The sequence below is a fragment of the Hermetia illucens genome, chromosome 3 (genome assembly GCF_905115235.1).
Source record: "Hermetia illucens chromosome 3, iHerIll2.2.curated.20191125, whole genome shotgun sequence".
NCBI lineage: Eukaryota > Metazoa > Arthropoda > Insecta > Diptera > Stratiomyidae > Hermetia > Hermetia illucens.
Genome location: NC_051851.1, coordinates 64041238 through 64056063, shown reverse-complemented (window position 1 = coordinate 64056063; position 14826 = coordinate 64041238). Strand labels below are relative to the sequence as shown.

The window sequence follows — 14826 nt, the reverse complement described above, 5'->3', positions numbered from 1 at the left end:
TCTTCCAGTTCCTGAGGGTTCGTGGAAGAATGGGAGAACATACAAGAAAATTTAGGCGAAATCCTATCACCGAAAAATTTTGTCTGGAGAGTGGTAACATATCAGAAGGGATGATATGCAATCAAATGATCGCAACGATCTAGGTTAAACTGCGAAAAGCGGGACAGATTAGGAAGGCGCAGTTACGAGTTACGCCACACATAGACCTAGACCTTAAAGTAGTTCAACGGAGCCGGACAGTGGAGAATCGGGGTGGTTTTAAAGGTTAACAATCTTAACAAGTCGAAGACCGGAAACTTGGCCCTTCAGGTATGAAAGGTTTGGTTGATTCTTTATGTAAGAAGATTCCACTTATATATAGTTCGTAGTGTATATACGTTAAGTATACCCTATATTAAATTCGACGTGATATTGACATTTTATCTCTTAGAGAGTAGTTATTTGACGCGAAAGGAGCAAATTTGACTTCTAAAAGTTTGTTCAACAGTTTTTCCACCACACTTTCCAGTATGGTGTTTCCTATTAAAGCCTACCTTATTTTACGGATCTAGGATGAACTTAAGAGGGTTTCACGGATTTCAAAACATATTAACATACTAAGTATTTGAGTAGATATTATAACGAAGAATATTTTGAGACCAAGATACCATGCGCACGAAAAACCGTATTTTTTTAAGGTTTTATGTAAAACAAAACCTTATTAAAATCGATTCAATGTCTGTCTGTCTGTCACACGCACTTTTCTCCAAAACGGCTAAACCGATCCGAACAAAATTTGGTGAACAGATGGGAACTATGAAATCCCACGCACACAGCGAGTGGCATAAATTTAGGTGGAGTTTAAAGGGGGGCTCCCCATACATGCAAAGGGGGGATTCAAAATTTTTTTCACCGGATATAGTTGTGTAGGGTATCAAATGAAAGGTCCTGATTTGTACTTTCCGAAACTGACATTAGTTTTGGCATAGATTGCAAATTTCGTGAGTAAGGAGCCAAAATGTACGCACTTGAAGTGCGACAGGACTCATTTCCGGAAACTACCCAACCTAAAAATCCGAAAAAAATCAGGGTGGTGCGGATAGATGAAATCTAGGCCTCAAAATATGTCCCATTCCGATATCTGCTCAAATAAATTTACTAATAGTATATTATCAACTTTTAGAAATTGACTCATCCTAGGTGTACTAAATTTTGCATCAGCATAGAGGACAGTCTCGTGCATACACGTGCCAAGTCCCATGAAAATCCAACTATTAGTGTCAAAGTTATAGCAGATCAAACTTATCAATTTCGTGCAAATTAACAGCATCCCAAGCCATACAAATAAGATGCTGACGTCATAATTAACGAGAATAATTGAAATTCGAGTGAAATATTAAAATTTCATTCAAGAAGAATCTAATTCTTCCTACCCCTTTTTAAGGTTTTGTATAAACACAAAACCTTATTAAAATCGGTTTACTGTCTGTCTGTCTGTCGGTCTGCCTGTCTGTCTGTCTGTCTGTCCGTCACACACATTTTTCTCGGAGACGGTTATAGCGATTGACACCAAATTTGGTAGAAAGGTGGGAACTGAACGCTCACGCATATAGTGAGTTACATCCTTTTACGACGAATTTAAGGGGGGGGGGGGTCCCCATACATGCAAAAGGAGGATGTAAATTTTTTTTTATCAAATATAGTCATGTGGGGTATCAAATTAAAGGTCTCGGTAAGTACCGGTGTTAGTTTTGACTTTTATTGAAAAGGTGGGGAGTGCGGGGGGTTGAAAGTGGTCATTTTTTTAACGAACTACCAAACCGAAAAATCTGAAAAAAATCAGGGGGCTGACACTATATGGTGCTTAGGCTCCGAAACACCCTTCATACCGATACCTGTTCAAATAAAGTTAATAATAGTATATTACTATAATTTTTAGTAATTGACGGGAGAACCCACCTTAAGTTTACCCCAGAATCACAAAATTTTGCAACAATGTGGGCTACAGTATGGAGCATGATCCTGCCAAATTTGGTGAAAATCGCACCGTTACTAACAAAGTTACACTAGGTCAAAACTGTCGCTCCTCTGCAAATTCAAGGCTATGAATGTCAATATCACTTGAAAGTGGGTATTTTCACATAATATATGCATATTTTACGTGCTAAATGCTAATGGGACAAATGCACACTCAAATCTCTTTATAAAAGAAATACACAAAACCTTTCATACTTGAAGCGTCTAGCTTCCGGTTTCCCGACTTATTATATTTGATGTTGGTTAAATTGTTGGCATTTGCTAATAATGATAAACTCAGAGTGTGAAGCGCATGAAGTTGACCATTATCAACACAGGGATTTCCATCAAATGATTTATTTAAATCGCTTTCTAGAAAATAGAAGGCAATGTAATTTGCAGCTATATCACAGGGAGCTGTCGTGCGCTCGTCGCTCCTCACATCTTTTTCTTTTTCTTCAGTCTTTGTCCTGTTCACAAGCGGGGCCGGCTCGTGGTGATCGGTTTCGTCATTTTATTTTATCAAATGCCTGATCAGGATGTAATCGCGAGACCTTTAAATCCCCATCCAGCGTATCAAGCCACCATTGTTTTGGCCGGGTTTTTGGTCGCTTACCATTGCTTTCGATGTTCTGGCCAATACTGGTTGTTGAATTCTCGTTAGCGTGAATTACGTGACCACACCATCGAAAATGCCTCTCTTGCAGTTTTCCCACGATCGGTGCAAACCCATATCGATCGCGGAGATTCTCATTTCAGACGTAATCAAAACGTGTTGCGCCACCAGTGCAATTCAACATCTTCGTCCCCATTACCGCAAGACGCCGTTCATTGTCCTTTATAGTCGGCCAACACTCAGAACTATAGAAAGCGGCAGACGGACGATATTGCAGTAAATTTTAGATATGGGACGTGCGCTGATACGTCGATCACAAAGAACACCAGTTGGGGAATGCCACTTCATCCAGGTTGCATTAATGCGTGAAACAATTTCATTACGCAGTTCTCCATTGGCTGATAGCATTGACTCGAGATATTTAAATCGCTCAGTTCTGGCAATGGAAGTAACCTGCCCTTCGAGAAATTTAAATCGCTCAGTTCTGGCAATGGCTTCAATATCTCGGGTCAATGCTATAAGCCAATGGAGAATTACGTTATGCTCCTCACATAGGGAAACACAAAACCTTTTATACCTGAAGCGTCAAGCTTCCGGTTTCCCGACTTGTTTAAATTGTTCGCTCGGGTAGTTCCCAAGAACCGGCCCTAATAGTAATCATCCACTTTTCGAACCCCGCACTCCTCCAAGTTGCATATAATGTCAAAACTAATATCTGCTTCGAAAAGTGCTAATCGAGTCCCTTCATTTGTGGGGTATCAAATAAAAGGTCCTGATTAGTATGATTATGGACTGTATTCCAGGCAAAAACAAATTTTAGGTATATGAGGTCCCCCCCCCCCCCCCCCAAGGTGGAACAATGTATGTGCACCGAATTTCGTGTCAATCGGTAAAGTCGTTTGCGAGAAAAGTCCGTGTAACAAACAAACGAACAGACAGACGGACAGACAGTGAACCGACTCTAATCAGATTTTGTTTTTATACAAAACCTCAAACAAAAAATTTCTATCACCGTTTTCTTCTTTTTATCTTTCTAAATCCGATCTATTTTGGTTTTATTATATTCCTTGAATTTCGAATTTTTACTGAAATTGTACTCGATTCTAATTTGGCTAAGGCTAATCATTTACTATCTGTCGGCCTTCATTTTCTACGATAATAAAGTTGAGGCAGGTTAAGTCCACAACTTAACGATCGGCGCTAATAATAGATTGTATTTTAAAGTAATTGCTTGCGTCAACAATTCCTTTTCTCTTTCTCATTAACTGATAAGGAACAGCCCCTCCAAACTTTTGTGTGCAATGCAAAATTGCAGATAATTCCTTTTTCTCTCTGACCTATCATTACAATTTTTTAAAGCAACTGATAATCGTAATAAGTGCGGATTCTCTATTTTTTTTTAAGACTCTATATAAATAATTCACGCCAGCCTTATCATCTGTGCTTTGGTGTAACTTTCGACAGTCGCATCTGACATTCTAAAAACCCCACACTTGATCGACGTCGAAAAACACTATAATCAGTGTAGGGATCATGTGGTTAATATTACTCCTTACGTCCATTATATGGACATCAAATAAGTGTTACGCTGAAAAAAGCCCTGAATCCTTACGAACGGAGGAAGGGCTAATGATGAACAGTTTCATGAACAAATCAACCAACCCTTGTGATGATTTTTATGAATACGCGTGTGGAAATTGGGCGAAAAATCAAATAATCGACAAAAGTGACATTAGTTTCGAGGTTCACGGTGTAGTAACGAGAAAGGTAGATAAATTCCTCGAAGAAGCGATTTTATTTAATAATTATTCATCCGCGACTAGTGGAAAGGTTCAGAAGATTCTAAAAAGCAGTGAAGTGAAAAAGGTACAAAGATACTTTTCAATATGTCGAGAACAGAAAAAGTCGGAGTGTAAACCGTACATCGAAGAGTGGGGTGTTCCAGGTGGATGGCCTATTTCAAATTCCAGCTGGAGTAATCAAACTTTCGATTGGTTAAACATCACGGGTCATTTAAAACTGGTTGGCAGTGAATCTCTTATTGATGTCTACGTTGGACCCCACCACAAAGATGCAACGCGAAATACAATTTACATTCTTCCAGCGGAGTTTCCCCTTTTCAAACCAGTCACCTTTGAAGAAAACCCAATCGTTAAGGTGGTCCTTACAAAATTGATGTTGCTACATTTCAAACCATTTGGATTAGATAAAGCAACCCTCAATAAAACAATCTCCGATATACTAGCGTTTGAATCTAAATTGGCCAACATTTTCCCGGAAGATAGTGATAGTGCCGATATGGATGAAATCAAGGATATGACTCTGGAAACACTACAGGAACTAATACCTGATATGGACTTCCAAAAACTTGTAAACATCGTATCGAATGAAGTGTTTAACAGGTCTCAAGAGGTGACAATCGCCTATCCATCGTACTTTACGAATCTACTAAAACTATTACAGGAAACCGAATCCAAAGTTTTAGCGAACTTCTTTTCATATAGATTTTGCTTGCAAATTGGTACCACTGAAACTGTTGAAGTTTACTGCAGGGATGAAGCTATAAAGGAGATGGGCTTTGTGCTTGGATATATCTACAATACGGCCTTCAATGACGAAAGAACCAACGAAGATGTTAGAGCAATTGCGCAGAATATTAAGAGTGTCTTTGCAAATACAGTGAAACAAGTTGACTGGATGGACCCGGACACAAAAAAGGAGGCATTATCTAAACTTGACAATTTACTATTAAAAGTTGGTGCTTCTAACAACAACACATTTTTCGACAATATAAAGGAGGAATTTTCACTTATTAATCTTGATCCCGACAATTATTACAGGAGCTACTTTAATCTCATGGCATATTCCAACCGAAAGTTATTCCGAACTCTAAACAAAACCAATGAAAGAAGCGATTCAAACTACAACGCAGCAATGGTGAACGCATTCAACGATATGTCGAAAAATTTTATCCTCGTACCTCCGAATATACTTCAAGGTCCAATATATGAGTTTCACTTTCCATACAGTGTTAAATACGGCGGGCTAGGATCAGTTGTGGGTCACGAAATCACTCATAGTATGGATGGAACAGGTCGGATATTTGACTCAAAAGGTACAGTCCGAGAGTGGTGGACTAAAAAATCAGAAGAAGAGTATCTAAACCGAACAAAATGCTTACAGGCTCAATACGCTAATTATACTCCGAGTTCCCAAAACTCATCGGCAAATACTATAGGAGAAAGCACTCTTGATGAAAATATTGCTGACAATGGTGGAATCCGCCTGTCGTACCAAGCTTATAAGGACTGGTATGCGAAGAATTCTGATGAGCAGGAGACCCTACCACATCTTAACCTAACAAACACCCAACTTTTCTTTCTCAGCTTTGCCCAGTTCTACTGTGAAATGGCGAAACCAGGTGCGGTATTGGTAAGCATGTTAACTGACGAGCATAGTTTAAGCAAAAATCGTGTTATTGGAACATTATCGAATTTCGAAGAATTTTCAAAAGAATTTAATTGTCCAGCTGGCTCGAGAATGAATCCTACCAAAAAGTGCAGAGTGTGGTAGTTAGAGATGTGCAAAAGGTAAAAGTGCGACAGTAATTCGATGGGACAGGAAAGTTTGAAAATAAAAACTTTACTAAAAAATTCTATCTGGTTTTTCTTGCAAACATTCCATATACTTAGCATGTACCATATATTGCCATTCACCCCCTGGTGGGGTATGACGCATCAACCACACTCACGCGCCATCATTCCCGCACCAATTCCCAGGGGAAACCACTAGTTGACTAGCTTGAGAGAGTGAATTACACTGCACTACACGTTACCAGCAATGCAATTGTAGCCCCTCCTCAATGTTTGACCTATCCATTGACACTCCCGCCTTCCTATAACATCACGTACGGGTGGCGGGCTTATGCATCGATCCAGTTCTTCGTTTTTAATAGCATCGTAGCCCCCGTACCCCGATAATACAACGCAGATGTTGACGAAGGTCTGGACCCTTCGAGTGATACTGTAAGTCTTTTTTTATATGCTACTCCCATATAGCAACCCAAAAAGAGCACCAGCACAAAACAATCTCAAACTCATCTTGGTGCTGAGGCAACTGAATTTCCAGATTTTAGACAAGGCGATGAAGCAACGAAAGCGGATCTAACGTATGCAACCGCCACGGAAACCATGCTTCCCGAATATGTAAATTGAGCGACGGCTTCGATGCTATGCCCATTCATACAGATAGGGAGAGTGTGATGACCAGTCAAACTGAAAACCTTGGTTTTGTTGATCAGTCCAACTCTACTTGCTTTTTTTTTCCAAATCCAGAGACATTTGGCCAAGATCCATGACTTAGCGGGAAAGCAAACAGATGTCATCAGCATAGTTGAGGGCGACCTTGGGTTTTACCGCTTTTGCCTTGGGAAGTAGAGCAAGCCTCCTCATAGCACTCTAAAAGTGGGTGATTCAGAGTTTCCAATTCATCTTCTAGTGCCAAGGAAGTCTTTAGTCCCCTCAGGAGCTGCGCTTGCATCGCATCCTACTAGAGTTTGAGACTACTTGACTCCGCATACTCTACCCGATCTCTTAATTCTTGCATCGGTGGAGTACACAAAGAATCATGGGTTAAGTAAACAGAGGCAACTATGTAAATATTGTTTGATGACCGTAACTAGGAACAAAACTGGCTCAACGTGGTTGCTTCTAACTGTCTTGACATCAAAACACAAGCTCTCAGTCTCATGGATCTTTCATCGTAAAAGATTTTATTAAATCGAACCTATCGCTCTTGCACCTGAAAAATATAAGGGCAGTTTTGCAGTTTTCGTAGTCGCGCAACCATCGAATCGGAGAGGACTTTGGCATGGTTAATTTGACCAACCTTTAGACAGTTACGACCGTATGCAATGATCGGTGTGCGACTAAATGTCCCTCTCACCGTACCGTCAGACACTCGATCCCTTCGTGTTTAATTTCTGTGAGAAGTGCCACATTTGGAGCTGCAGCTTTTTTGCACGTCCTCATCCATAAAAGGTCCAATCACATTACAGAGAGCGTTCGTTTGTTTTCCACTTCCCACACCCACAGGTTGTCCGTTTTGCGTAGATTCGATCACATAAACTGGCATCAAGTTAGTTCCGTTCACCCGTTTGGTTTCCCTTTCTTCCGCTTGTTCCGTAAATGGTGTAGGAGAAGTTACTAGCAATTAGGAGTTATTCTGCAGTCCCTTCGCCAATGCAAGCCCCCATAGGTGGATTCCGCCACTGTATACACTATCCTCTGCGCCCAGCTCCATTGCATCGCGAAATTTAATCTAATTTGTATGAATCCAAAAACATCATTGTTCTCCGCACTCTACAGTTTCCTAATATGATTGAATTTTAATCTACCCAGGGAAAAGTGAAGCAGCATATGGTGACTATCCCTAAGCACCTTGAGACTCTTTTGGAAAGCAGAAATTGCTGATGCAATAACCACACTGGCCAGCTAAGGATGTGGTGAGCCCCAAAGTTTAAGTTCTACTTTAAAAGGAAGCAAATTGCGTATAGGCGTTTTAGGACTAGATCCAATACAAATTTTCTCCTTTTGAGGAGACCAAACGACTGTGGTTGCGAACGCGAAGCGGAAGGGTTGGTGTTAAATTTGGTCTGTTTTATCTGAAACAAAAGACTTTATGTCCTTTTGGAAATCAATGAACGGATTTCGTAGCTATCTCAGTGGCAGATTCCCAACTTAGGATCTTAGTCTGTCCTCGATGTATAGGTCATTCGAGAGCCTATTTGACACTGTAGTTCCCAATTAAGTTCCCGTGACTTTAAATATGGTTCAGGGCATCTTGTCTCATGATTTAGGAGGAACCTGTGCCGAATCCACGTGGTGGCTGCTTCTGGTGGGTTGGCCGGTGCCCCTAAATCTAGATGGTTCGGCCTGTACGGTTGGTGCCGACGAGACCCAGGTCACAGGCTTTTCCTTGACTGTTAGTTCTTTTTTGGCGGCTCAACTTTTTGCTCTCCTCCAGGCAATCAAGGTAGCTTTCGGGAGAAGAGAAGGTTGCCGTCATTACAGGCTCTCTCCCTAGAGTTGTAAATTACTCAAACAAACTTCGCCATCGCACTACCTAGTACGCGAAATACAAGTCCTGTCTTTTGACCCCTGTTTTAAGTAACTGGAAATTCCTGGTGCCCGGCTCATGGCACCCATTAAATGAACTTGCCCATGTAGAGGCCGGCAAGTCTCTGGGTTCGTATCCCACGAGATTGGTCGAACCCTCCCCTATTGATGTTCCAAAGGCCGTTCACGAACATTCATACAAGAAATGGAAGGATGACTTTTTGGCAGCGGATCGTCTTTAAACCAATCAATCATATAATAAAATCTTTCTTAAGAGGTTTGGAAATATAGCTTCGGACATATATAACACTTGTAAAGTTAGGGAAACTAATGAATACATAATCTTCTGGTGTAAGAAGTATACCAGGTTCCAGGTAAAGTTTAGATGGTATAACAAGTATTTTAACCTTGAACAAATCCTGTTGAGTAGAGATCCTTGCAGGATTGATGATCTTTTATATTTTTTTAAGGAAGCTAGAGTCAGATTATGATTCGTTTTCTATTGTCTCGGGGGTAACGTTTCCAGCCAGCACCGTCTTTGGTTCTTGGCATTGATATATCTATGCCCCTCTGCCATCCAATGGTGCGCTGTTGTGAGTAGAGTCGCGGTGAACTTACTGTTTTACACATTATTGGATGCAGTTATTATTATCGAGCAGCCTTCATGCTTTCGAGCATCAAGTTTTACCGGACAGGCTCTGACACTCATGTGTTTGTAAGTGTAGCGCTAATCAAAAAAGAATCTAGTTTAATAAATTTTTGTTTTGCCTTTTTCTGGCCATAAAGGATAGTGTGTTTCTGTCAACATAGGCTAAGTGCCTGCCATCAGTCCTGTTAGCGTACTTCGTGTGTAGTAGCAGATCATTTTTGGACCAAACCAAACAACAACAGTAGCGAATAGGGGAGGGAAACAAGTCGGGAAACCGGAAGCTGAACACTTCAGGTATGAAAAGTTTTGTGTATTTCTTATATAAGCATATTTGAGTGTGCATTCGCCCCATTAGTACGTAGCAATATATGCATATATTATGTGAGAGTATCCACTTTCGGGTGAAATTGACCCGAAACTATTATAACTTTGTTAGCAATAGTGAGATTTCCACCAACCTCAGTAGGATTATGTTCTATGTTATAGCCTACATTGCTGCCAAGCTTCGTGGTACTAGGATGAACTTAAGGCGGGTTGTGCAGCCAAAAACTAAAAATTATAATAATAATATACTATTATTAACTTTATTTGAAAGGATACCGGTATGGAAGGTATTTCGAAGCCTAGATACCATACGGTGGCAGCCTCTCCTTTTTTCTCAGATTTTTGGGTTGAGTGGTTTCTGAGAATGGGCCCGTTAAAAGGGTCATTCCGTGTGAAGGCTTTTTTCCCCTTTTTTAGAATTTTTTTTGTGAAAAATTGGATGAAGGTACAAATACGAATTTTTTACCATATATTTATTAATATCTTGAGCACGCATGATAATTTTTCCAGCACGATAGCATAGTTGCTTATTGAAATACACAGCAATTTATACACCCATCTCCAAAAAAAGGTGTTTTTTTGCTGCCACGCTAGAGAGCACTGCGATCATCTTAAAGAAAAAAGTAAACAGCATTTTAACGTGCAGACTTCACTACAATCCGCAAACTAGGATTACTAAAAAATATTAAAAGCTAAATTAGTACCGTGTTGAAATTATTTTGTGAATTTTTGGTGTTTTTTCGAGGCTTCTTCAATGAATAAAAAAAAGTTACTGAATGAATCGCAATTATTCTAGTTTGCTGACAATAAAAATATGTTCTGAATAAGTTGTGGAAATTTCAAAGAATTTCCTAGGATAAACTTTGAGCTATAGTGGCAGCAGATTTTCAATATGCAGTTTCGAGAAAAACGCATTTAAAAAGTCGGACGTGGTTTTTAGCCATAAAATCTTAATTGACCATTAATCTGCTATACTTAGTCCATAGACCTTCGATTTCGCCGAGAAACACATGTATAATCTTGGCTTCAATTCTCGTCCATTTAGCGAAGTCATTCAAAGGTCATTCGGAACGATAAACACGCGCTTTATTAAGGCGATCGGCATAAATCAGGCATGTGACTTATTACGTGTTTAACACTATAATTTCCGAACGACTACGAATATCAAAAAATCAAATATTCCACACTATATCTAAATACAATCGATGCAAAAAAATTCGATTCCACGGATCCGACACACGGGATGACCCCCATAAAGAAATTATTACTTTCGACTCCCCGCACTCGCCACCTTTCCAACAAATATCAAAACGGCTTCGGGAGGTACTAACCGAGACCTTTCACTTGATACCCCAAATGACTACATTTGGTGAAAAAAACACCCAACCCCCTTTGCATGTATAGGGACTCCTCCTTAAATTCAACTTAAAAGCGAGCGTTCACAGTTCCCACCTTTCCACTAAATTTGGTGGCAATCGCTATAACCGTCTCCGAGAAAAATGCGTGTGACGGACAGACAGATAGACAGTAAACCGATTTTAATTAGGTTTTGTTTTACACAAAACCTTAAGTAACATAAACCATGATACAAAGCACGATTATAAAAAGTTTACTAGAACTCCTATTGACCTATTACTGCAAGCCAATAGAGTTTATCGTGTAAATTCAATGTATTGGAAGCCATTTTAGATGGTGACCATCATATTAATTTAGAACAATTATGCGCTCAGACAATGTTTGATCAGAAAATCACGAAACGTTGCGTACCATACCTTGACAATATTGAATAAACTTGTTCATAAGCAATTCGTCTTTTACTTTTCACTAGCCTTATAACGCTTGGGTAGGACCAGCTTAGCTTCACTATAAATTCTAATAGAAAATTAATCCTGAAATTTACTGTTTCCACTGATAAAGTCAATGAGAAAGCCCCATAAGAGTAGCCATATGTTATCAACATTCATTTCCAACTTGAATTGTTATGATCTGTTGATAAGGAACAGTCAATTACTTCCCTTCTTATCATTTATTGTGCAAATTACAAATTATTCTTATTTTTTATAAATTTAACATTTGACCTTTTAGTTGTAAAATTCTACAGAAAATCATAATAGATGCGGATTTTCAGATTCTTCTTCTTGAAAACTCCACATAAATAACCAAGTCCAACCTTATCATTTGTTCTTTTGATGAACCTCTTCCAGTTACGTTAAGAATTCGAAAAACGGAACACTTAGTCAGCAGCGCAAATAACTGATTAGAAACCATGCGATTAATATTATTCCTAATTTGTACCATTGGGACGTTAAATAAGTGTTTTGGTGATGGAAGTCCTGAGTCTATACGAGATCAACAAGGATTTACGATGAAAAGTTTCATGAATGATTCAATCAATCCTTGTGATAACTTTTACAAATACGCGTGTGGAAATTGGGCGAAACGCCAAACTATCGGGAAAGATGAATTCAGTTTCGGTGTTCTGGACGTCATAACGAAAAAAGTGAATAAATTCCTCGAAGAATTGATTTTGTTTAATAATTATACATCCACGCCTAGTGAAAAAGTACAAAGTATTCTAAAAAGCAGTGAAGTGAAAAAGATACAAAACTATTTTTCAATATGTCGAGAACAGAAAAAGTTAGAGTATGAACCATATATCAAGGCCTGGGGTATCCCAGGTGGATGGCCAACTTTGAATTCTACTTGGAGCAATCAAACATTTGATTGGTTGAATATAACGGCACAGTTAAAACTAATCGAATCTCAATCCCTCATCGATGCACAAATAGCACCCTATTACAACAATGCAACCCGAAATACAATTTATATCCTTCCGGCGGAGTTTCCCGTCTTCAAACCTTCGATGTACGAGGAAAATCCTATCATAAAACTGATAATTTCAGGATTGATATCGATGTCGTTTGAGTCACTTGGATTAAGTGAAGTTCGATTTGAAAAAATCGTATCGGATGTGTTGGCTTTTGAAATTAAATTGGCCAGCATTTTTCCGAACGAAAATGAGGAAAATGAGGAAATTGAAGATATGCCTTTGGAAACACTTCAGGAGTTAATGCCAAATATTGACTTCCAACGGTTTTTGAACATAGTATCGGGTGGTGTTGTCAATAAATCGCAAGAGGTGACGATAGCCTATTCATCGTATTTTAGAAATCTGTCAGAATTGATAAATGAAACCGAACCCGAGGTTTTAGCCAACTTTTTCTTATACAGATTTACCTTGCAAATCGGCACCACAGAGAAAGTTGAGGTTTATTGTAGAGACGAAGTTATAGATTATATGGGCTTTGTTCTCGGATATGTCTACAATATGGCTTTTAACGACGAAAGAGATAGCGCGGATGTCAAGATGATTGCGCAGAACATCAAAAGTGTGTTTACAGATGCAGTACAGGAAATTAACTGGATGGATCAGGACACGAAAGAGGAAGCGCTGACTAAACTAAATAATTTACTATTACAAGTCGGCGCCTCTGATGATGACCTTCTGTTCAATGATATCAAGGAAGAATTCGCTCTTATTGACCTTGATCCCAACGATTATTACCGAAGTTACTTCAAACTATCTGCGTTTTCCACGCGAAAGTTATTCAAGCAGTTGCACAAAATCAATAAAAGAACTGAATCAAACTACAATGCCGCAATGGTTAACGCATTTTATAATAGTGCTAGGAATCATATATTCATGCCTACAAATATACTACAAAGTCCAGTATATAATTTTCACTTTCCGTACAGTGTTAAATACGGTGCCCTAGGATCGATCATGGGTCACGAGATTACACATAGCTTGGATGCAACTGGGCGAGCATACGACTCAAATGGGACAATTCGCAGCTGGTGGACAGAGCAATCAGAAGAAGAATATCTTAATCGGACACAATGCTTGGAAATGCAGTACGCCAAATATACACCCTCTTCCCTAAAGACATCGGCGAATAGTGTAGGGGGAAATACTCTCGATGAAAACATTGCTGACAATGGTGGATTACGCCAATCCTATCAAGCTTACAAGGATTGGTATATGAAACATCCTAACGAACAGGAAACCTTACCACATCTTAATCTTACCAACACCCAACTTTTCTTCCTAAGTTTCGCTCAGTTTTACTGTGAAATGAATAAACCGGCTGCACTGCTGATAAATACCTTAACCGATGAGCATAGTTTAAGCAAAAACCGAGTTATTGGAACGCTATCAAATTTCGAGGAATTTTCAAAAGAATTTAACTGTCCCATTGGCTCCAAAATGAATCCAGCTAAGAAATGTAGAGTTTGGTAGCGGAAAATATGCAAACTTTTGCGGAAAAGATGCTAAACGAGGCTGTAATTGAAAAGTATCCTCTCAACATATTCCGAAAAGTTTCCACTTCGATTCCATTGAAGTAAGTGGTTCACAAAATAAACATTTTAATAAAAATTTTGAAAGAGTTTTCTTATCAACAAGTTAAATATTTAACAATGACAGAGTAACTGAAGAGCTTCTTATTTTTTCCACATTTGAACAACATAACACGATAAAACATTTGAACCAAGTGTTCCAGGGACGAGTTCTGCTGGTGCAGACCATAAACACCGCACTAGTTGGTTTAGTTTAATTGGGGAGCCACCGCTCCACGCACTCAGGCCTTTTGTTAAGCCCATTGTACTATCCCGGAGATTGCCTATTGAATGGCCTTCAGCTTATGGTGTTCGCAAGCTTTTGCGAATCCGAGAACATTTTCTACAGAGAATGCGCGCTGAAGAAAATCCTACCAAGATATCTTCGTCTGATATCTGAAGAGGCCAGGCAACTGCATGTGAAGTGCAGAATCGTGTCTTCCTCCTGCTCACATTGCATTTAGTGCACATAGCGGAGAACACTACTTCAACTTTTATCTTGTGGTAGCTTAGTGAGTAGTGTCCCATTAAAAGCCCCACCAGGATTTTCATGTCCCACCTTTTAAGGAACAACAAAAATGCCGCTCTAGGCCTCGGGTTCTCCGCCTCATGAATCCTTACAATTTCACCCTTCAGATGGCCGGATGCTAAACGCTAATTCGGGCCCCAGCATTAAGGAGCTGTCAGTTTTCTTATTACCAGCAATGATCGGATACCCTGGCACACAG

General features: G+C 39.5%; 3 protein-coding genes across 4 annotated transcripts in view; 2 read left to right on the top strand and 1 right to left on the bottom strand.

Annotated features, from left to right (window-relative positions):
* LOC119652553 overlaps window positions 1-14826 on the bottom strand; it is a 503388-nt gene that overhangs the window by 442389 nt on the left and 46173 nt on the right. The window lies entirely within an intron of this gene.
* LOC119652548 (neprilysin-4-like) lies at window positions 4074-6229 on the top strand. The gene has a single exon (XM_038056751.1). The coding sequence runs from the start codon at window positions 4145-4147 to the stop codon at window positions 6182-6184; it is 2040 nt and encodes a 679-aa protein (XP_037912679.1). The 5' UTR covers window positions 4074-4144; the 3' UTR covers window positions 6185-6229.
* Window positions 11902-14132, top strand: LOC119652549 (neprilysin-4-like). The gene has a single exon (XM_038056752.1). The coding sequence runs from the start codon at window positions 11967-11969 to the stop codon at window positions 13998-14000; it is 2034 nt and encodes a 677-aa protein (XP_037912680.1). The 5' UTR covers window positions 11902-11966; the 3' UTR covers window positions 14001-14132.

Bases quoted from the DNA above. Each gene is read 5' to 3' on its own strand.
- LOC119652548 (XM_038056751.1), top strand. From the start codon at position 4,145: ATGTGGTTAATATTACTCCTTACGTCCATTATATGGACATCAAATAAG.
- LOC119652549 (XM_038056752.1), top strand. From the start codon at position 11,967: ATGCGATTAATATTATTCCTAATTTGTACCATTGGGACGTTAAATAAG.